The following is a 25,628-nucleotide window of genomic DNA, read 5'->3' on the forward strand; positions in this document are numbered from 1 at the left end:
TAAGAGACATCATATAATAAAGAACGTACAGATAATCACATTAGCGACGTCTATAATATCCCGAATTAAGGCCTAATCGGAATAGTGGTTTCGTGACCACAAATCCAAGATAAAAATAATTATTTTAAAATTATTTTGAGGTTTATGATATGATTGCATGATTGTGTGAAAATTTCGTGTTGAAATTCTATGCATAAAGTGCTTAAGTTGAGATTAGGGACTAAATCGAATAAGTTGCAAAACATGCATTCTAGAAGTTTTTAGTATGAAATTTGCTTTGAAATATTAATTAGGAGGCCATAAATGGTAATTTGACCAATTTTAAGTTCATGGACAAACTTAGGACATGGAAGGAATTTTTGGAAAGTTTAGTAGTAAGGGCATTTTGGTCATTTGGATATTAAATGAAATAAAAATAGGAAAAATAGCCCAAAATGATCATCTTCTCCATATTGTTCTGCCGATTTTTGCTCTCCTCCATAGCTGGGGTTTCTTCAACTTTCAAACTTCATAGTAAGTGATTTCAAGCCCCGTTTTTAATAATTTTTATGTTTTTGAAATCCCGGTAGCTCGATTTAGCTTAAGTTAACAATAATTGAACCTATGGTTCATATTTGGGAAAATACCCATAGGTGAAATTTGTGTATTTTGGTGTTTTATGACAGAATATGAGGTTTTAAATTTTGTTAGACAACTTGTGCTACTCTGTTTTGAGTGAAAACGAGCAAAAAGGCTTAATCGGTAAAAAATATTTAGTAGTCATAAATACATGTTAGAATGAGAATTTGATGTTGCCATAGAAGGGAAAAATGATCAGCATGTCATAAAACATAATAATAAGGGATGAAGTTTAATTCCCGAGCCTAGGGGCAAAATGGTAATTTTGCCAAAGTTCGTATTAAGGACTGTTTTAATGAATGTATGTATTAAATAAGATTAATTTGGTATTATAGATCAAGATAAACGAGATTCAAGTCGTGATCGAGGGAAAAACAAAGTTTACGAGGAATAGGCTCGATTGTTAAAAATTTTGTACCGATGTAAGTTCATGCGTAAATAAGGTAGCATAATTGTTATTTTTAAGTTATTGATGTTAAATATATGATATGCTGATTTTTATCATGAAATATATGCTTTGTGGTTATTTTCGAATAAAATGCGAATTAAGTGTATTATTTGTTAAATATAAAGTGCCGATACACCAAATCTTGTCTCCTTTCACTTTCCTATATGCCATGATCTAAGTGCCGAAATTTTAAAAACGTCAAAATTATAAGTATAGGGACTAAATTGCACTAACCAATTTAGATTTAAACTTCAAAACCCCTAGTGCCGTGAGCTTCTTCTCATTTTCTTTCTTTCTTTTCTTTCTTTAATGTTTGCATTTAATAGTTGTAGTCTTAATTATTATTATATAACATATATATTAAAGTAAATTTATAATCATATTATATAATATATATAACATGATATTAATTGTTTTTAGCCCATTACCATCCACTTTAAAGAGAAGAAAAGTATATTTGCTTATTTAGTCCCTTTAATTTATTTCAATTTATAATTCAACTTTTAACCTTTACGTGATTTAGTCCTTGTACCTTAATAACTTCAATTTCACAAAATCCAAAAATTAATTAGCTACTAAGCTAGCTTTGTAAATATTTAATAAAAATATTTATGGTTCCGGTTTACGGGTACGAAGTCTTAGAAAAATTCTTTCCGACAGCCCTAACTATCGGGTCGTTACAGCGCTCTTAAACTGATCCCAAGTAATCTGATCTGGCTGAGTACCCTCTTCAACTGTTAACCACCACTAATATGCCTCATCGCAAAACAGAGATAATATACCCTTCAATTTCTACTAAAGGGTGCAGTCAATATCATTCATGATCCTCCTAGTGGCCTCCAACCAATATTCGGCCACAGTCGAGGTGACTCTAGTGACACCTCTAAATAACTTACTGCTATTAGAACAGATTCGTTCATTTTTCGACCTGCGGCTCCTAAAACCCAAATGAGATCCAACGACCCTCTCCAACACTCTAAGCAGGTCTTGGGACAATGCGTTGTCCCCAGCGAAGCGACTTTGAGACCCGATCTTAGCAGTTGGTGTAGCCAGTGTTTCACTCGTATCCAAATTAGACATAATACCTATCGAGGATGACTTAGCTCGAGTCCCTTTATGGCGTCCACCGTGCCCACGGGTACCGCATCCACGTGTTCCATGAGTACTCATCGGGTTCATAAATTTTCTACATTAATAAATTTTTTGCATTAGTTTCAATATTTATTAGCAAGTGTTTATGCTTCAAATAAGATTAGAAGAAATTTCAAGAGTCTCAGAGATGTTTCAATGTCTAGTTAACTTATCAGAATTTTCAAAACTAAAGTATTTCTAAGTTAGAAGTACTTACAGGATTGGCGCTGGAGACTCGGCATTCTACAAACTTACTTTTCAGAAAAATAAACTTTACTCGGAAAAATAGTTCTTTATAAATACAATTTTGAACCCAAAATTTTCACAGCCCGAGTTTTGTAACCTAACTCTGATACCACTAAATGTAACACCCCAAACCTGGCTTAGATGTTATGGCCGAATTTGGAGTGATTACATAAAATGGATTGAAACCTTGCTTTTGTTTATTAAAAAAATAGTGTGAACCTTTGTTACTCAAAATGCCCGTTTTATTTGGAAAACGTGTTTTCATACTTATTTAATTAAAATTGTTGTTTGTTTATATCTTTTAAATAAACAGAATATTTTGCAGCAAAATTTCTTAAAACGTTGTATTTTGGAAAATCAAGTTTGTTTTCTCGAAAACAGTTGATTGCAGAAAAACAGTCATTTTTCATAAAGTCGTTTTATCAAACGTCATGCTAGAAATCCCAAAATAAAGTCCAAATTAGAAATAAATCCCAAAATTCCAAAGAGTCCAAAATTTACAAAACTCTTAAACCAGAATTTTAAATAGGTTTAATTTAAGTAAAATTAGTTTACAGAAGGATAAACGTAACCGAGCTCCCGTCGTACCGACCCGCCTAAGTTTGAGGGTTACTTGAAATTATTAGACAATTAGAAAATGAGTTTTTATAACTCAGTGTGTAACTCGTAAGAAAATAGAGTTTCAGAATTAATTACATGGTAAAACAGATGCAGATAAACATCTTATATAGAATCAGAATCATATAAGAATAGTACAGATGTAGATATGTATACTCCTACCACCATCATCTACACACCAACTTTAACCATCTCAACACACCATGAGGGATATAAAACACCCACTCATCCTTACGCATCGCTTAGTGTCTTTACGACACTTTTCAAAATAATCACAACAGTGTTGCCAGTATAATACCTTACACAAAACACTTCCTTCACATAATATATGTCCCACCTTATAATCAGATACAAACAGAAATAACAGATGCCAGAACTTACATCTCAGACATGTTCTTATAACAGACATAGAACATGCTTTAAACATAACAAATCATACGTGTTATACATGTAATTTCATCAAGTTTTATACTAACAAATTGATAGATTTCATGTTTTATAGCATATATATTCACATACCGACCCACGAAAAGCCCACAGTTGATCGAGATGACGTGTACGGTCTTAAGGAAAATTTTAAAATTTGGGTCCACACGTCTGTGTAGCCTACACGTCCCAAAATGGCTTACCCGTGTGGCCCACACGGCCTGGCACACGGCCTGGCACACGGCCAACACAGCCATGTGGTCCACACGACCACAAATAGCCTAGACTACATGTCACACATGACAGTGTGGCGTCGATAGTGTCCAATTTCGACTTTTGTTGTTTACTATTTTCTGGGTTTCTCGTAACACACCTGATTCAATTTTGACAGGAAAGTAACTACGAGACCTCTCGTACCTAAAATCGACAATTAACACTCAAATCAGCCACGATTCCTCAAGTAAACCAAAATCATCCACTTAGTCACAATGAACATTAATACTCTACTAAGTCGAAACTCGAAAACCCAAGCGTTCAAACACTTACCCAAACTTCCAAAACAATTCCTAACACCACTGATCCACAAGGGGGAGTTCCAATCCTCACAATTCTCCACTGTTCACATGCCCAATAATATAATCAACAAAAATGATAATAAAATCGATTCCACAACGAACCTTAAAGTTACCCCTAAACCAAACGAACCCACATAAACCCTACTTACCAGACCTTAAGAAGAACCAAAAGAATCCAAGCCACAGCGGTCCAATCAAGCAAAAAGATGTCAAATTGAAGAAAGTAAAAAGAGGAAGGGACTAAAAAAAATAACGTCTGAGGGAAATTTGTAGAGAAACAAAATGTGGGGAAAAGAGGGAATTTTGGAAGCAAATTTAAAATATAAAAAGAAAATAAATTTCAAGATAATACTCTCAACCCCCACTATCCTCACTACCAACCAAATCCCACAAAATTCGACCCACTAATCTTCATCCAACTAGCACAAAATTTCAATTCCACCAAACCTCTACTACACCATGGCATACACACCGAGAAGAAAAAATTACCACCATTCGCCCTCGCGAGGATTCAAACACAAAATCTCAGGGCAAGTTAACACCTTACCATTTAAACCAATAGGCTCATTCTAACATGAGTTGACCGAAAATATAATATAAGTCAAACACTTAAGGATAAGGCAAAAAAAATAAAAAAATTGAATTTCCAAAGAAGTGCAACTTGAATCCACAACCTCAAACACATAATTAAGGCACTTAACCACTGATATAGATACTTAATTATTATAAAATTTAAAAAATCAAACATACGAAATTTGGGGTGTTACAAAATTGAACCTAAAAAAAAGCTTAGATATCAAATTAGGAAAAAAGGTCAAGTTTAGGTACCAAATTCCGCCCAAAAAAGTTTAGATACCAAATTAGGAAAAAGTGTCAAGTTTAGGTACCAAATTGGGCCCAAAAAAGTTTAGGTACCAAATTAGGAAAAAGTGTCAAGTTTAGGTACTAAATTGGGCCAAAAAAAAGTTTAGGTACCGAATTAAGAAAAAAATGTCAAGTTCAGATACCAAATGTTATATTAAGCCTTAAAAAAATAGCTTTGACTTACAGTCCAACATTAAAGCACGAGCACCGGGATGAGCGTTTGATCAAGTGAAAAAGAAATCAAGTTAATCGAGTTGACGAGTCCTATTTTATCATCCTAAATTGATTTGAAATTTTTCAAATCGAGTCAAGTGAAATGAAATTCAAGTCAAGTTGAAATGAATCAAATAACTCAATTTCATTAACTCAAAATTTAAAATTTTTTCAAATCGAATCGAATTGAGTTTTACTCACCTTTACAAGCACATTTCAAACCATTTATAATTTTCATAATATATTCCTTCCATATTTAAAATTTTAATAAAAATATATAGAACAGTTAAATATTAATTAAAAGTAACATATTTGGGAAAAAGTAAGAAACTAACATGGATAGACAGTGAGATTTGGTTCGGCATTTATAAATATCAATAAATATGGACTAAATTTGAGACACATATTTAGACCATGTTAAGTTTAAGAAAATATAAAAGTGATGATATCATACTTAAGTCGAGATATGATTTGATTAGACTTATAAACATCTTTAATCGAGATTCTCATTATTTTTTTAATTTACAATTTTTAATTTTATATTTAATTCAATTAATTACATTTTAAATGTTATTCTTAATTGCAAGGATTAATTCTCTATATATTCAATTTTTTTAGTACAACTATGATTCTCTTTGGATTCAATATTTATATATGAAATAATAATTATGAATATATCATTAATATGGGTGATAAAAATTACATTGCTTTTAAAAAATAATGGATCAATTCTTATATTAAATCTTTAGGAAATAATGAGCATCTCATTAATATGGTTTATAAATTTTAGTGTATATATATTATTGTAATATTAATAAATTTATTTATTTTATTTATTCTTTTTGAAAGAAATTTATTTTTATACAATTAAATTATAATAGACATTTAAATTATATCTTATGAAAAACTATTAGCACTAATTAAAAAAATTAATCAACATATTGTTAATTCGTTGAACAAAACATATTATTAATACAAATACAAAAAATATAAATATAACACTAAAACATAAAATTAAACAAATATAAAATAAAATTATATTAAATATTTTAATATTGACCTGCGCATGTTGCAGGTATAATCCTAGTATACATTTATTAATACCAACCCTTAAAAAATATTTCATGTAATAATTATTGAGGAATATTGGAAGCTAGAGTGTCGACTGAATTACATGTACAATGATCAAAGATTTACATGAAAGCATTTAATTCTGACTGGTGGTTTGTTGCATGATATATTCAATTAGTAGCGTAATGTTAAGATAAGATGACCCTCCTGCTTCAACTGCTACCCTCGCCATTTTCGCAAGCTTTTTTGCCCTTTTCCTTCTATCTTCTCCTTCATCTCTTCCATTCATTAAACTCTCCATTGCTTTCATAATATCTCCCTTCTTCACCATTGCCCCAAATTTTTCTTCTTCTCCCATTTGCATTGCAACTTCAACATCTATACTTACTCCAACTTTCAGTATTTGTATAAGTAGCTTCTGGTTCATGAATTGTTCGGCGAATAAAGGCCAGGTTATCATTGGCACGCCGGCGCAGATCCCTTCGAGTGTCGAGTTCCACCCACAGTGTGTCAAGAATCCTCCGATCGATGGGTGGGATAAGATCAAAACTTGTGGCGCCCAGCCCCTTATCAAGAGTCCTCGTCCTTTGATTCGATCCTCGAATCCATCTTCTTTTAGCCATTTCTCCATTTCTTCCTTCTTATACCCACCTCTAATAACCCAAATGAATGGCCTTTTTGATGCTTCCAAGGATAAACCGAGTTCAATCAACTGTGTTGGTATTAGTCGATTGAGGCTCCCAAAACAAACATAGATTACGGAGCTTGGTGGCCATGAATCAAGCCATTTCAAGCATCTGTCTTCATCGGTTATTGAATCCTCGTTTCCTCTTAGAGCTTTGTCGAAATCGTTTTTGTTGCTTAGTGACACGGGACCAATACACCACACCTTTTGTTTCTTAACCTTTCCAAGTGATTCACAATATTCAGTTTCCAACTCTTGAAAACTGTTTATAATCACCCCATCTGCTCCCCCTTCGGCCTCCATTGCCTTTTCAGCATGTTCTTTCATGGTAGGTAGAAATCCAGGTACCTGTGCTGGTGTGAGTTTGATTCTATCAGACAGTCCAGGCACCGTAAAGGTCTCCCCTTGGGGGACACATTCATGGACCCTAGATGTGATTATATTATGGTAACACAAAAGAGAGAAGCAATTCTTTCCATCAAACCAGATCTTCGGAATCTGATACTTGGAAGCCAATGTAACTATCCATGTGAAATTTCTGTCATATATGATGCAGCTTGGTCGGGGTTTTAGCTCCTCCAACATCCTCTCCACTGGTTGTTGCAGCAAGCTCACTGCGGCGAAGAAGCGGCTCATGAGCTCCATCGACGGAAGATTATCTATTGTTTCGCATCCCTCTGGTAAACCAACCTCTGCAGCAGGAAACCTGAGCTGTTTGACACGAATAGCTAGACCAGACTTGATGGCGCCATTGATTGAACTGCTGAAGCGAGCAGCGTTCTTAGGTGTGGTGATTACGGTAACGATCACACCACGCTCTGCCAATAACCTGGCTATATCTACCATGGGAATAAGGTGTCCCTGGCACATAAATGGTATCAACACAAAATGAGGTTGAGAAAATGAGTTTAAGGCCATCGAAATTCTCAGTGTTTAAGCTATGACGAACCAGTAACAATGAATGGAAAATCTCAAACGAATTGGAATATGGTGTTTTTTTATGGTTGTTTTCATTAGTTTGATAAAGTGGGTTATTTATACATGCTGTACTGGGTCTAGTATTATGTAAGGATATACATGGGCATGTAGAACATGAACTGATGTTGGAAATCATGACTTATGTCATCTTGGTCAATTTTGGTTTTGGTTGGTATCTTTGAAGGAAAGAGAGAGAAATGCTTAATATTCAATTTCAGCCTGATTTAACACTGCTTTATGTTGTGACAACATCCAAATGTAATTAGACAGGCAAGAGGTATCTTGTAAAGAAATATAACAATATTATATAGTAGTTGTATTAGGTTGACCATGTCTAAGAAATTGAGGGACTTCTTAGTAATCTGCTTTGGTTTGACATATGTTTTATGTTTTGGTTCTTGAGCTCTCTAATTTGTTTAAAATTCTTTATTAATAAAATTTTATTCTGACTTGGAAAAGAAAATATAAACTATAGTGCAAATTACCCTCATAAAATTTTAATCCAAAATTTTACAATTTTTCATAGAAGAAAATTAGTCTCCAAAGTGTAGATTAGGACTAGACCCTAAATCTTAATAACAAGAGATTGAGTATTCAACCTTGAATTATGACCTTTTAAGTGTTGATTTCAGATCCTTGAGGTCCAAGACAGAAAAAACTTTGGAAATATGGCAACATTCAGTGCCATTGGTGTCGCCTCTAAAGACAAATTCAAGCCATAAATCTTTGACTTTTTATAAGATATATAATTGTTTTCAATGCAGAAATAGCCAGTTGCTTTTCTCCCACTGATCTGTTCAATATCTTCGATTAATCTCTTGACATTAATATAATATGCTCCACTGCTCTCTTCTCCTTCTTCTCCTCCATCCATTTCCTTACCCATAGCCTCCATAATTTGTTCAACTCATCTGACTTATATCATTGTCTTATGACCCATGAATGGCCCTTTTGATGACTCTAACCCAATGGCGAATTCAATAAGTTGTATAGGTTCAACACAACTTAGTGTTACATGGCAAGCATACACGCCTGAGTTTTCAGGCAATAAATTGAGCCACTGCAAGCACTAGGTTACATCAACTGAAGCTATGTTGTTTCCTCTCTTTCCCATACCTGGTTTCCCTTATAATTTGTCGATGGGCCGATACACCAAATCTTGTCTCTTTTCACTTTCCTATATGCCATGAACTCCATACCAGATTCAGGCTGTATCAGAACAGAAGCCTAAGTCAAAACAGATTTGAGCTTCTCAAAACTCAGTTGTTGCTCATCAGTCCAGAAAAAAGGTGCATTCTTACGCAACAACTTAGTTAGAATATCTGCAATTAAAGAGAACCCCTTGACAAACCTCTGATAATAACCCTCAAGCCAAAGAAAACTGCGAATCTCGGAAACATTCCTAGGCTGTTTCCACTCAAGCACAACCTCGATATTCCTATCAACTCGAATCCCCTCCGCAGAAACCACATGCCCTAGAAAAGTCACCTCCCTCAACTAGAATTCGCACTCGATCAACTTAGCGTAGAGCTATTTCTCTCAAAGTATCTAAAGAACTACTCTAAGATTCTCATCATGATCATCTTTGGTTTAAGAGTATACCAAAATGTTTTCATGAAGACCACGACAAACTGATCCAAGTACGGCTGAAAAACCCGATTCAAAAGATCCATGAATGCAGCCAGAGCATTCGTCAAATCAAAGGGCATGACTAGGAACTCGTAGTGCCCATAACGAGTCCTAAAAGTATTTTTATAGACATCAACCTCCTTAACCTTAAGCTGATGGTACCCAGAATGGAGATCTATCTTGGAAAACACAGAAGCCTTACAAAACTGATCGAATAGGTCATCGATCCTCGAAAGTGGGTACTTGTTATTCACCGTTAGCTTATTCAACTGCCGGTAGTCAATACACATTCTCACGGTACCATCCATTCTATTTACAAATAACACTGGTGCCCCCCACGGAGACACACTAGGACGGATGAACCTTCGATCAATGAGTTCGTGAAGATGAACTTTTAACTCTATAAGTTCTTTCAGTGCCATACGGTAAGGAGCGATGGACACCAGAGCTATACTCAGAAGAAGCTCAATACCAAACTCGACTTTCCAATCCGGAAGCAAACCTGGTAATTCCTCGGGAAAAAATCCAAAAATTCTTTAACCATTCAGATGTTCCCAACAGACGAACCCACAAAAGCCAAATCACTCACAAAAGCCAAGTTGGCTTCACACCCTTTTTGAACTAGTTTTTTGACCACAAGAGCGGAGACCATATTGGATAAGCACTCCTGACGCTTGCCGATCATAACCACCTTCACATCATTCTCTAATCTCAAAACTACCCTATTAGTAGCACAATCCAAACTGACTCGATACTCCACGAGCCAATCCATCCCCAACATTAGATCGAATTCCCCAAACGATAGCTCCATCAAACTAGTCAGAAATACAATCCCTTGCATCTCTAACGGTACATTCCTATATAGTCTATTAGCCTGAATGGATTGACCCAACGACTAAGTATAATAATCTCTCCCGAGGTGCTTTCAACCAAAATCCCCAAGTTTATAGAAACAGAGCTAGCTACAGAGGAATGTGTTGACCTTACGTCTATCAATGCAAAATAAGAGACATCATATAATAAAGAACGTACAGATAATCACATTAGCGACGTCTGTAATATCCCGAATTAAGGCCTAATTGGAATAGTGGTTTTGTGACCACAAATCCAAGATAAAAATAATTATTTTAAAATTATTTTGAGGTTTATGATATGATTGCATGATTGTGTGAAAATTTCGTGATGAAATTCTATGCATAAAGTGCTTAAGTTGAGATTAGGGACTAAATCGAATAAGTTGCAAAACTTGCATTCTAGAAGTTTTTAGTATGAAATTTCTTTGAAATATTAATTAGGAGGTCTTAAATGGTAATTTGACCAATTTTAAGTTCATGGACAAAATTAGGACATGGAAGGAATTTTTGGAAAGTTAGTAGTAAGGGCATTTTGGTCATTTGGATATTAAATGAAATAAAAATAGGAAAAATAGCCCAAAATGATCATCTTCTCCATATTGTTCTGCCGATTTTTGCTCTCCTCCATAGCTGGGGTTTCTTCAACTTTCAAACTTCATAGTAAGTGATTTCAAGCCCCGTTTTTAATAATTTTTATGTTTTTGAAATCCCGGTAGCTCGATTTAGCTTATGTTAACAATAATTCAACCTATGGTTCATATTTGGGAAAATACCCATAGGTGAAATTTGTGTATTTTGGTGTTTTATGACAGAATATGAGGTTTTAAATTTTGTTAGACAACTTGTGCTACTCGGTTTTGAGTGAAAACGAGCAAAAAGGCTTAATCGGTAAAAAATATTTAGTAGTCATAAATACATGTTAGAATGAGAATTTGATGTTCCATAGAAGGGAAAAATGATCAGCATGTCATAAAACATAATAATAAGGGATGAAGTTTAATTCCCGAGCCTAGGGGCAAAATGGTAATTTTGCCAAAGTTCGTATTAAGGACTGTTTTAATGAATGTATGTATTAAATAAGATTAATTTGGTATTATAGATCAGAGAAACGAGATTCAAGTCGTGATCGAGGGAAAAACAAAGTTTACGAGGAATAGGCTCGATTGTTAAAAATTTTGTACCGAGGTAAGTTCATGCGTAAATAAGGTAGCATAATTGTTATTTTTAAGTTATTGATGTTAAATATATGATATGCTGATTTTTATCATGAAATATATGCGTTGTGGTTATTTTCGAATAAAATGCAAATTAAGTGTATTATTTGTTAAATATAAAGTGCAACCGAGTTTGGTTTGATATATTACGGAAGATGGCAAGGAGATGTGTTCGAGGAAAATCCCGTTTGAACCTTTGGAATAGATTAGGATACAAGTGACATGTTACTAGAATGGTTGAGCATCCGAACTCGTTGAGTTGAGTCCGAGTTCACTTTGGATGTGGAATGTCCGAACTCGTTGAGTTGAGTCCGAGTTCGTGAGATGTAACTAGGCATCGAACTCGTTGAGTTGAGTCCGAGTTCACTTATGGATGCGAACGCCCGAGCTCGTTGAGTTGAGTCCGGGTTCACTTATGGGCGGGTACAGAGTAGCTTGGCTACAAATGTGGCACTTATGTGCAAATTATCCATGTATCCGAATTATATTCCGATGTGTTCAACGGGTAAAATTTCTAGTGAAATGGAAGAATACTTAAGATGCAAGTGACGTTTTGGTAAGTGTTATGAAATGGACACTTTGGACAGGTATGTACTTAACCCTCGGGTTGAAAATAGATACAACAACGATAAGGTGGTAAGATGATGAATGATGTTTAAAAATGTGATATATGTTTTGGTGATACCATGCTAAAGTTATTTGGTATAATTGTATGGTTATGTTACTTGTTATTTGCATATGAACTTACTAAGCATTTATGCTTACTCCCTCCTTTTCGTTCATTGTAGTTTTAACAAGCGGCTTGAGAATTGGGATAGGTCGAAGACTCGTTCACACTATCCGAAGGCCTAAATTGGTAAAATGGCTTGTGTGTTTGAATGTGGCATGTATGGCAAAATACTCACTTTGTGTAAATGATCTTATGATATGGCTATGGTTTGGAACGAAAGGGTTTGTAAATGATTAGCCATTGGAATGGCCAATCTAAGTCATATTTGATGTTATGTATGTTTAAAATGCTATTTAGTCCATGAAAATCCTTAGTAAAGCGAAATCTGCCATAAAACAGAATCTGACAGCAGCAGTGATTTAAATTTGAAAAATCCAAAAATGGTAGAAATGGAATTAAATGATGAGTAAGTTATGAAATTTAATATTAATGAATCTATTTTCATATGGATTGAACAAAACAGGTATATGAATTATATTTTATGAGATATTTCAATTTTTGTGAAACAGGGCCAGAGTGATTTTTGGATCCCCTGTTCTGACTTTAGAAATTCACCATAAATTGTACCAAAATAATTAGGTGGTTTATTTTATATTATTAGAATCCTTATTGAGTCTAGTTTCAGGAGAAACAAACGGCATAGTTATTGAAACTCTGTACAGGGAGATATATGATTTGTAATACACAGAGGTCAGAGCAGTCGAACCCTAATACAAGGGAGAATTTAACTAATCAACTGTACTAATTGGCCCAACCAAAAATTCTAGAAAAAAATTAGTAGATAGATATATGAGTCTAGTTTAAGGATAAATTTACGGAATTGGATTTCGAGTTTTTGAATTCGAGATATGAATTTTTAAGTAACTGTGATGCAGTTGGACAACTTGTCCGAATTTGTTTAAGTGCTCAAATAAGTTTAGTAATGCCTCGTGCTCGACTCTGGCGACGGTCTCGGGCGTGAGGGTGTTACAACGTCTCTGTCCTCATGACGTCTAGCAGCATAGTGACTCAGTCTTAGAAATTCAGCCCCATACTCAGCCACAGTTCTATTCCCCTGGGTAAGGTTCATAAACTCGTGTCTGTGAGCATCCACATAACTCGCCCCCACATATTTACTCTGGGAGGCGCTTGTAACACCCCTAACCCCTCTCCGTCGTCGGATTAAGGTCACAGGCATTACTAATGAATCATACACTTAATCAATCATAACCAACATGTAAACTAAACAATAACATTATAATATACAGGGGCAGGTCATGACAATCTAATACATTCATACTAGAACCTTAAACAATTAAATAACTAACCATGCTATGCAATGCTAAACTTGGTCTTCCATTGTCTACACTCTTATCACTATTTATACATTGCTAAACTTAGTCTTCCACTGTCTACACTCTTATCATTGTTTATCCCCTTTTAGTGCTAGAAGTTGTTTGCACACAAGACTATTCCAATTATTAGCATCAGAGTATAGGTCAATACTTTAACTATTTACTTTCTTAATCTTCGATGATGTTAGTAGAATGCACTAATATAGGTTTACTAATCCATTCCAATTCAGAGTAAAGTTTTCTCTTACAACCCCTATTTTAAGTCTATGAGACCCTAAAAATAGTTTGAAAATAGATAGGGACTAATTTGAAACAATTTTGGAAGTTTAGGAAATAATTACAAAAATTTTGATACAGGGGTCACACAGTCGTATGGCCAGGCCGTGTGCCTCAGGCCTGGCTCACATGGCTGAGACACACGCTCATGTCTCAGGTTGTGTAACAATCGAAATAGAGACACATGACTATGTCCTAGTCCGTGTCATTGCTCGTGTAACATTCAAACTAGAGACACAGGGCAATGTCCCAGGTCGTGCCTCTGCCGTGTAACTCACTGAGTAGGGTCACACGGTCGTGTCACACGCCAGTGTGCCAGGCCATGTAACTCTCGAAATAGCCCCATACACCCATCTATCAACCGTGTGCTAAATGGCTTGCACCCTTAAAACTCAGCAGACGACACGCGGGTGTTTGGCCGTGTGAACCAAAAGTGTACCTTAAACAACAAGTTTATCATTTCTTACTTGCTTGAGCATTAAGCAACTCAAAAAAATCATTTAACCTATTCAAAATACGATAAATATACTTAAAAATGTCAAAACAATCATATTAGGTGCCTAACCAATGTACCCTCATTGGTACCATATTTTATATGTTCAAATACATCAAACATTCAAGACTTCCATTCATATCATATTTACCATAATGAACTAACTTTCAACGTCTAAAGGTGCAAATTTGAAGCTAAGTACATACCAAGCATTATGCTAAGCTATCAAACTTTAAACTATCACATACCAAAATATAAACTAGGCTAACATACCAATATAGCCTCAACCACAACCATATACACATTTAACCATCATTTCACTAGCAACTAATATAAGGACACCTTATAAACAATATCAAAAAAGACTCCCTAGGTACACGTCATTACAAAATGAAATATCACCACACTTGAGCTTGGGATTTGTGATTTGACGCTGAGTCGACGGTAAATCAAACAATGCCTAGTCTATGCACGAAAAATAAAACCGTACGTTGAGTACAGCTCAGTGGTATTTTTATAATATGAATAATAAAACTTGATATAAGCATTTAACAAGCAACATGTAAAGACTAAGCTATGTTCAAAAGTTTTAATTCAATAATATAATTTTTGCTCATTCCTTATTCACATCTACTAAGATTTCACATATTCAAATATATATATACATATCAATGGCATTTCATATAACATTTGAATATATCAACTCATACAATGGCACGATTCATCTCTTTGATCACTACTTGAATTCATTTCAAGTTTCACATCTCATTTCATCATTTGATATTTCTTTTCTCATCTTTTCCATTTTAATATTTTCTCATTTCATATTTATTTCTAATATTTGCCATTTCAATATCAATCACATAAACTTATTATTTAATTTCCCCATTAACACGACTTGAACTCAGACGAATATACGAATCCAACCAACACACCAGTTTGGCACCCAATGCCTCATTGGATAAATCCAAAGTAATAACTGTGCCTAATAAATCCAAAGTAGTAATTGTGCCTAACGCTATATAAATTGAGACCCAGTGTATCATCAATTAAATCGAAGCAAATTGGCACCCAGTGCCTCATTGACTTGATTTCGAAGAAATCTCTAAACTCTTCCTATCTTATGACATGTCATTTATATCCAACTCAACTCGATACTATTAATAGGGTTTCATTTCACTTTTCAATACAACCAGTGTCTCAATTTCATGAATGTATATCGTCACATATAAGCATATATTTGATTTGATAATAATCACATTTTTCTCAATATACATATATTCATAATCAATATATTTCATAATATATAAAATCAATCCATTTCATTTCAATTATGAATTTAATTCAATCCTAAAGTACCAAAGTACTCACCTCAATGCTTACCATATGCAAACAATTATATGTGCAATAATGTACTATTTAATTTGGATTATAGAAATACAAACCGTGAATTTCGAGCTATTTGAAGTTGATTTTATCCTTCCCCTTTTTACTCAAGGATTTTGGTACGACTTTAGCAACGAAATAAAACAATTAACTGACATTAATATTACACATTTCAATTTCACATTAAATTTCAATTTTCACACTATATTTTGCTTATTCTTTAACTTAGTCCCTAAATCAAGACAAATTCTAACCTTCATATTTAACTTCATATTTTTATGCTAATTTCACTCTAGACCACATTTAGCTTCCTCTTTTCCAATTTGAACCCTTAATTTCAAATTTTTCATAATTTAGTCCCTATTACTCAAAATCAACAATTAATTCCACAATTTAGTCCTTTTCCATTTCTAATTTAAAAATCTATCTATTTAATCCCTAATAATTAATCTAAAAACTTGAACAATACTAAAAATTACAACATGGGTTGGGTAGCTCTAAGTGCCGAAATTTTAAAAACGTAAAAATTATAAGTATAGGGACTAAATTGCACTAACCAATTTAGATTTAAACTTCAAAACCCCTAGTGCCGTGAGCTTCTTCTCATTGTCTTTCTTTCTTTTCTTTCTTTAATGTTTGCATTTAATAGTTGTAGTCTTAATTATTATTATATAACATATATATTAAAGTAAATTTATAATTATATTATATAATATATATATATATATATAACATGATATTAATTGTTTTTAGCCCATTACCATCCACTTTAAAGAGAACAAAGGTATATTTGCTTATTTAGTCCCTTTAATTTATTTCAATTTATAATTCAACTTTTAACCTTTACGCGATTTAGTCCTTGTACCTTAATAACTTCAATTTCACAAAATCCAAAAATTAATTAGCTACTAACCTGGCTTTGTAAATATTTAATAAAAATATTTATGGTTCCGGTTTACGGGTATGAAGTCCTAGAAAAATGCTTTCCGACAGCCCTAACTATTGGGTCGTTATAGCGCTCTTAAACTGATCCCAAGTAATCTGATCTGGCTGAGTACCCTCTTCAACTGTTAACCACCACTAATATGCCTCATCGCAAAACAGAGATACTATACCCTTCAATTTCTACTAAAGGGTGCAGTCAATATCATTCATGATCCTCCTAGTGGCCTCCAACCAATATTCGGCCACAGTCGAGGTGACTCTAGTGACACCTCTAAATAACTTACTTCTATTAGAACAAATTCGTTCATTTTTCGACCTCCGGCTCCTAAAACCCAAATGAGATCCAACGACCCTCTCCAACACTCTAAGCAGGTCATGGGACAATGCGTTGTCCCCAGCGAAGCGACTTTGAGACCCGATCTTAGCAGTTGGTGTAGCCAGTGTTTCACTCGTATCCAGATTAGACATAATACCTATCGAGGATGACTTAGCTCGAGTCCCTTTATGGCGTCCACCGTGCCCACGGGTACCGCATCCACGTGTTCCATGAGTACTCATCGGGTTCATAAATTTTCTACATTACAAAATTTTTGCATCAGTTTCAATATTTATTAGCAAGTATTTATGCTTCAAATAAGATTAGAAGAAATTTCAAGAGTCTCAGAGATGTTTCAATGTCTAGTTAACTTATCAGAATTTTCTAAACTAAAGTATTTCTAAGTTAGAAGTACTTACAGGATTGGCGTTGGAGACTCGGCATTCTACAAACTTACTTCTCAGAAAAATAAACTTTACTCGGAAAAATAGTTCTTCATAAATACAATTTTGAACCCAAAATTTTCACAGCCCGAGTTTTGTAACCTAACTCTGATACCACTAAATGTAACACCCCAAACCTGGCTTAGAAGTTATGGCCGAATCTGGAGTGATTACATAAAATGGATTGAAACCTTGCTTTTGTTTATTAAAAAAATAGTGTGAACCTTTGTTACTCAAAATGCCCGTTTTATTTGGAAAACGTGTTTTCATACTTATTTAATTAAAATTTTTGTTTGTTTATATCTTTTAAATGAACAGAATATTTTGCAGCAAAATTTCCTAAAACGTTGTATTTTGGAAAATCAAGTTTGTTTTCTCGAAAACAGTTGATTGCAAAAAACAGTCATTTTTCATAAAGTCGTTTTATCAAACGTCATGCTAGAAATCCCAAAATAAAGTCCAAATTAGAAATAAATCCCAAAATTCAAAAGAGTCCAAAATTTACAAAACTCTTAAACCAGAATTTTAAATAGGTTTAATTTAAGTAAAATTAGTTTACGGAAGGATAAACGTAACCGAGCTCCCGTCGTACCGACCCGCCTAAGTTTGAGGGTTACTTGAAATTATTAGACAAATAGAAAATGAGTTTTTATAACTCAGTGTGTAACTCGTAAGAAAATAGAGTTTCAGAATTAATTACATGGTAAAACAGATGCAGATAAACATCTTATATAGAATCAGAATCATATAAGAATAGTACAGATGTAGATATGTATAATCCTACCCCCATCATCTACACACCAACTTCAACCATTTCAACACACCATGTGGGATATAAAACACCCACTCATTCCTACGCATCGCTTAGTGTCTTTACGACACTTTTCAAAATAATCACAACAGTGTTGCCGGTATAATACCTTACACAAAACACTTCCTTCACATAATATATGTCCCACCTTATAATCAGATACAAACAGAAATAACAGATGCCAGAACTTACATCTCAGACATGTTCTTATAACAGACATAGAACATGCTTTAAACATAACAAATCATACGTGTTATACATGTAATTTCATCAAGTTTTATACTAACAAATTGACAGATTTCATGTTTTATAGCATATATATTCACATACCGACCCCACAGAAAGCCCACAGTTGATCGAGATGACGTGTACGGTCCTAAGGAAAATTTTAAAATTTGGGTCCACACGTCTGTGTAGCCTACACGTCCCAAAATGGCTTACCCGTGTGGCCCACACGGCCTGGCACACGGCCAACACACCCATGTGGTCCACACGGCCCCAAATAGCCTAGACTACATGTCACACATGACAGTGTGGCGTCGATAGTGTCCAATTTCGACTTTTGTTGTTTGCTATTTTCTGGGTTTCTCGTAGCACACCTGATTCGATTCTGATAGGGAAGCAACTACGAGACCTCTCGTACCTAAAATCGACAATTAACACTCAAATTAGCCACGATTCCTCAAGTAAACCAAAATCATCCACTTAGTCACAATGAACATTAATACTCTACTAAGTCGAAACTCGAAAACCCAAGCGTTCAAACACTTACCCAAACTTCCAAAACAATTCCTAACACCATTGATCCACAAGGGGGAGTTCCAATCCTCACAATTCTCCACTGTTCACAAGCCCAATAATACAATCAACAAAAATGATAATAAAACCGATTCCACAACGAACCTTAAAGTTACCCCTAAACCAAACGAACCCACATAAACCCTACTTACCAGACCTTAAGAAGAACCAAAAGAATCCAAGCCACAGCAGTCCAATCAAGCAAAAAGCTGTCAGAATTGAAGAAAGTAAAAAGAGGAAGGGACTAAAAAAAATAATGTCTGAGGGAAATTTGTAGAGAAACAAAATGTGGAGAAAAGAGGGAATTTTGGAAACAAATTTAAAAAATAAAAATAAAATAAATTTCAAGATAATACTCTCAACCCCCACTATCCTCACTACCAACCAAATCCCACAAAATTCGACCCACTAATCTTCATCCAACTAGCACAAAATTTCAATTCCACCAAACCTCTACTACACCATGGCATACACACCCAGAAGAAAAAATTACCACCATTCGCCCACGCGAGGATTCAAACACAAAATTTCAGGGCAAGTTAACACCTTACCATTTAAACCAATAGGCTCATTCTAACATGAGTTGACCGAAAATATAATATAAGTCAAACACTTAAGGATAAGGCTAAAAACAAAATAATTGAATTTCCAAAGAAGTGCAACATGAATCCACAACCTCAAACACATAATTAAGGCACTTAACCACTGATATAGATACTTAATTATTATAAAATTTAAAAAATCAAACATACGAAATTTGGGGTGTTACAAAATTGAACCTAAAAAAAAGCTTAGATATCAAATTAGGAAAAAAAGGTCAAGTTTAGGTACCAAATTCTGCCCAAAAAAGTTTAGATACCAAATTAGGAAAAAGTGTCAAGTTTAGGTACCAAATTGGGCCCAAAAAAGTTTAGGTACCAAATTAGGAAAAAGTGTCAAGTTTAGGTACTAAATTGGGCCAAAAAAAAGTTTAGGTACCAAATTAACAAAAAAATGTCAAGTTCTGATACCAAATGTTATATTAAGCCTTAAAAAAATAGCTTTGACTTACAGTCCAACATTAAAGCACGAGCACCGGGATGAGCGTTTGATCAAGTGAAAAGAAATCAAGTTAATCGAGTTGACGAGTCCTATTTTATCATCCTAAATTGATTTGAAATTTTTTCAAATCGAGTCAAGTGAAATGAAATTCAAGTCAAGTTGAACTGAATCAAATAACTCAATTTCATTAACTCAAAATTTAAAATTTTTTCAAATCGAATCGAATTGAGTTTTACTCACCTTTACAAGCACATTTCAAACCATTTATAATTTTCATAATATATTCCTTCCATATTTAAAATTTTAATAAAAATATATAGAACAGTTAAATATTAATTAAAAGTAACATATTTTGGAAAAAAGTAAGAAACTAACATGGATAAACACTGAGATTTGGTTCGGCATTTATAAATATCAATAAATATGGACTAAATTTGAGACACATATTTAGACCATGTTAATATTTAGACCATGTTAAGTTTAAGAAAATATAAAAGTGATGATATCATACTTAAGTCGAGATATGATTTGATTAGACTTATAAACATCTTTAATCGAAATTCTCATTATTTTTTAATTTACAATTTTTAATTTTATATTTAATTCAATTAATTACATTTTAAATGTTATTCTTAATTGCAAGGATTAATTCTCTATATATTCAATTTTTTAGTACAACTATGATTCTCTTTGGATTCAATATTTATATATGAAATAATAATTATGAATATATCATTAATATGGGTGATAAAAATTACATTGCTTTTAAAAAATAATGGATCAATTCTTATATTAAATCTTTAGGAAATAATGAGCATCTCCTTAATATGGCTTATAAATTTTAGTTTATATATATATATTATTGTAATATTAATAAATTTATTTATTTTATTTATTCTTTTTGAAAGAAATTTATTTTTATACAATTAAATTATAATAGATATTTAAATTATATCTTATGAAAAACTATTAGCACTAATTAAAAAAATTAATCAACATATTGTTAATTCGTTGAACAAAACATATTATTAATACAAATACAAAAAATATAAATATAACACTAAAACATAAAATTAAATAAATATAAAATAAAATTATATTAAATATTTTAATATTGACCTGCGCATGTTGCAGGTATAATCCTAGTATACATTTATTAATACCAACCCTTAAACAAATATTTCATGTAATAATTATTGAGGAATATTGGAAGCTAGAGTGTCGACTGAATTACATTTACAATGATCAAAGATTTACATGAAAGCATTTAATTTTGACTGGTGGCTTGTTGCATGATATATTCAATTAGTAGCGTAATGTTAAGATAAGATGACCCTCCTGCTTCAACTGCTACCCTCGCCATTTTCGCAAGCTTTTTTGCCCTTTTCCTTCTATCTTCTCCTTCATCTCCTCTATTCATTAAACTCTCCATTGCTTTCATAATATCTCCCTTCTTCACCATTGCCCCAAATTTTTCTTCCTCTCCCATTTGCACTGCAACTTCAACACCTATACTTACGCCAACTTTCAGTATTTGTATAAGTAGCTTCTGGTTCATGAATTGTTCGGCGAATAAAGGCCAGGTTATCATTGGCACGCTGGCGCAGATCCCTTCGAGTGTCGAGTTCCACCCACAGTGTGTCAAGAATCCTCCGATCGATGGGTGGGATAAGATCAAAACTTGTGGCGCCCAGCCCCTTATCAAGAGTCCTCGTCCTTTGATTCGATCCTCGAATCCATCTTCTTTTAGCCATTTCTCCATTTCTTCCTTCTTATACCCTCCTCTAATAACCCAAATGAATGGCCTTTTTGATGCTTCCAAGGATAAACCGAGTTCAATCAACTGTGTTGGTATTAGTCGATTGAGGCTCCCGAAACAAACATAGATTACGGAGCTTGGTGGCCATGAATCAAGCCATTTCAAGCATTTGTCTTCATCGGTTATTGAATCCTCGTTTCCTCTTCGAGCTTTGTCGAAATCGTTTTTGTTGCTTAGTGACACGGGACCAATACACCACACCTTTTGTTTCTTAACCTTTCCAAGTGATTCACAATATTCAGTTTCCAACTCTTGAAAACTGTTTATAATCACCCCATCTGCTCCCCCTTCGGCCTCCATTGCCTTTTCAGCATGTTCTTTCATGGTAGGTAGAAATCCAGGTATCTGTGCTGGTGTGAGTTCGATTCTATCAGACAGTCCAGGCACCGGAAAGGTCTCCCCTTGGGGGACACATTCATGGACCCTAGATGTGATTATATTATGGTAACACAAAAGAGAGAAGCAATTCTTTCCATCAAACCAGATCTTCGGAATCTGATACTTGGAAGCCAATGTAATTATCCATGTGAAATTTCTGTCATATATGATGCAGCTTGGTCGGGGTTTTAGCTCCTCCAACATCCTCTCCACTGGTTGTTGCAGCAAGCTCACTGCGGCGAAGAAGCGGCTCATGAGCTCCATCGACGGAAGATTATCTATTGTTTCGCATCCCTCGGGTAAACCAACCTCTGCAGCAGGAAACCCGAGCTGTTTGACACGAATAGCTAGACCAGACTTGATGGCGCCATTGATTGAACTGCTGAAGCGGGCAGCGTTCTTAGGTGTGGTGATTACGGTAACGATCACACCACGCTCTGCCAATAACCTGGCTATATCTACCATGGGAATAAGGTGTCCCTGGCACATAAATGGTATCAACACAAAATGAGGTTGAGAAAATGAGTTTAAGGCCATCGAAATTCTCAGTGTTTAAGCTATGACGAACCAGTAACAATGAATGAAAAATCTCAAACGAATTGGAATATGGTGTTTTTTTTATGGTTGTTTTCATTAGTTTGATAAAGTGGGTTATTTATACATGCTGTAGTGGGTCTAGTATTATGTAAGGATATACATGGGCATGTAGAACATGAACTGATGTTGGAAATCATGACTTATGTCATCTTGGTCAATTTTGGTTTTGGTTGGTATCTTTGAAGGAAAGAGAGAGAAATGCTTAATATTCAATTTCCGATTGATTTAACACTGCTTTATGTTGTGACAACATCCAAATGTAATTAGACAGGCAAGAGGTATCTTGTAAAGAAATATAACAATATTATATAGTAGTTGTATTAGGTTGACCATGTCTAAGGAATTGAGGGACTTCTTAGTAATTTGCTTTGGTTTGACATATGTTTTATGTTTTGGTTCTTGAGCTCTCTAATTTGCTTAAAATTCTTTATTAATAAAATTTTATTCTTACTTGGCAAAAAAAATTATAAATTATAGTGCAAATTATCCTCATAAAATTTTAATCCAAAAATTTTACAACTTTTAGTCACCCAACGTGACATTAGGACTAGACCCAAAATCTTAATAATAAAGAGATTGGGTATTCAACCTTGAATTATGACTCTTTGAGTGTCTACATTGCGGATCCTTGAGGTCCAAGACAGAAAAAGCTTTGGAAATATGGCAACATTTTAATGCCATTGGTGTCGACACTAAAGATAAATTCAAGCCATAAATCTTTGACCTTTTATAAGATATATAGTTGTTTTCAATGCAGCAAATAGCCAGTTGCTTTTCTCCCACTGATCTGTTCTATAACTTCGATTAATCTCCTGACATTAATATAAGATGCTCCATTGTTTTCAAATGCGAACACCCCATGCTCCATTTCTCTTTTCTCCTTCTCCTCCATCCATTTTCTTACCCATAGCCTCAATTTGTTCAACTCATCTTATTTATATCCTTGTCTTATGACCCATATGAATGGCCTCTTTGATGATTCTAACCCATGGCCAATTCAATAAGTTGTATAGGTTCAACACAACTTAGTGTTCCATGGCAAGCGTACACGCGTGAATTTTTAGGCAATAAATCGAGCCACTGCGAGCACTGGGTTACATCAACTGAAGCTACGTTGTTTCCTCGCTTACCCATATATGGTTTCCCTTTGTTATAATTTGACGATGGGCCGATACACCAAATCTTATCTCTTTTTGGTTTTTTTATATTCTTCAATGTATTTTGGTTCCATTTCTTCAAAATAATTTTCTTTTATTCTTCGATGAGATAATGAAGTTAAAATGTGAGATAAATCCCGAGTCTGTAAGAATTCGAGTACAAGATCGATTCAGTTCGAGTCTAAAATAAAAAAAATTTAAAATTTGAAAAAACTCGAATTTATAATTGAATAGTCACAATAGACATTAATAAATAATATAATTTTATGATATTTTTTAAAATAAAAAATAATTTTTTTATGAAAATTATGTTCACAAGCCTTACATATTTATATTAAAATTTCATTAATAGTAAAATTAATTAATAATAAATTTTTAGGTTAAACTATACAGTAAAATAAATTTTTAAAAGGAATATACAAATATTTTTAATATTAAAATTATATATTAATAGTAAATATATTAATCGTTATTAAAATGATAATATAAAATTATAATGACATAAGATATTAATTTAATAATATGATCATTAGTGTTACTTATCACAAATGATTCAACATAATTTATTTTGCAATACCAAAAACATTACTAATAAATTTAATTTTAATAATATGAGAAATTAGGTTTTGCTTTTAGTTTTTTTATTGATTAATTTTTAAAATTTTATTAACATTATTATCTTTATATTAATTTTTGTTTGGGATGGGTTTATTTTTATTTAGGTTGGGTTTTGAATAAAATTTAAATTGGATTTAGTTTTGGGTTTGAGTTTAAATATATATTATATGTAACATATGTAAATTTGGTTCATTTGGTTTAAATAGTTTTGAATCAAAATTGGAATCGAATCGAATTGACAACATCAAATCAATTGATTACCTCACCCAACCGTAATGCGTATAGGTAATATATGATATGATATGATATAACATTATATAATATAGTATGAGGGTTAACTTTCAAATGTACAAATAGTATAGGGACTTAAAGCATATTTCAACCAATATAATAATAAACAATAATAATTAATAATTAATATATTATGTACTACTATTTTTATATATGATATAGAATTACATATTGTAATAATATATTTTAAAACTATTAATTGGTCCAAAATCAATTACATTCTAGCATGAGCAAATACATTCATTTAAATACAAGTACATGTAAGTAATGAGCAAGTATATTCTAGAATGCTACAAATTGTAATATTCAACACTTCCACATAATTTGAATTTTTTTAATTATGCCAAAATTTCTATGCATTTTTCAAAAACTTTCAACCTTGAGAAGTTTTGTAAAAATACTCATTGTCTTGAAAAATACTTGTCGATGCGGCTATACCATGCATGAGGTGTTTGTTTTAACTCATATAATGCATTTTCAAGCTTAGGCATTTATCTTCTTGGGCTTTGTATCCAATGGGTTGGTCAATGTACGCTTCTTCTTTCAAGAAACCGTTAAGAAATGTCGATCTCATATCAAGTTAATATATTTTCCACTTTATTTAAGTCGCCAAGGAAATAAACAA

General features: G+C 33.5%; 2 protein-coding genes across 2 annotated transcripts; both read right to left on the reverse strand.

Moving 5' to 3' along the window:
* Nucleotides 1-6,263: 6,263 nt before the first annotated feature.
* Nucleotides 6,264-7,883, reverse strand: LOC107896400 (UDP-glycosyltransferase 73C6). The gene has a single exon (XM_016821561.2). The coding sequence runs from the start codon at nucleotides 7,811-7,813 to the stop codon at nucleotides 6,347-6,349; it is 1,467 nt and encodes a 488-aa protein (XP_016677050.2). The 5' UTR covers nucleotides 7,814-7,883; the 3' UTR covers nucleotides 6,264-6,346.
* A 13,389-nt stretch (nucleotides 7,884-21,272) lies between these two features.
* LOC107896401 (UDP-glycosyltransferase 73C6) lies at nucleotides 21,273-23,026 on the reverse strand. The gene has a single exon (XM_016821562.2). The coding sequence runs from the start codon at nucleotides 22,875-22,877 to the stop codon at nucleotides 21,411-21,413; it is 1,467 nt and encodes a 488-aa protein (XP_016677051.2). The 5' UTR covers nucleotides 22,878-23,026; the 3' UTR covers nucleotides 21,273-21,410.
* Nucleotides 23,027-25,628: the final 2,602 nt, after the last annotated feature.

The sequence above is a fragment of the Gossypium hirsutum genome, chromosome A10 (genome assembly GCF_007990345.1).
Source record: "Gossypium hirsutum isolate 1008001.06 chromosome A10, Gossypium_hirsutum_v2.1, whole genome shotgun sequence".
NCBI lineage: Eukaryota > Viridiplantae > Streptophyta > Magnoliopsida > Malvales > Malvaceae > Gossypium > Gossypium hirsutum.

Coding starts and splice junctions, on each gene's coding strand:
- LOC107896400 (XM_016821561.2), bottom strand. CDS start 7,813: ATGGCCTTAAACTCATTTTCTCAACCTCATTTTGTGTTGATACCATTT.
- LOC107896401 (XM_016821562.2), bottom strand. CDS start 22,877: ATGGCCTTAAACTCATTTTCTCAACCTCATTTTGTGTTGATACCATTT.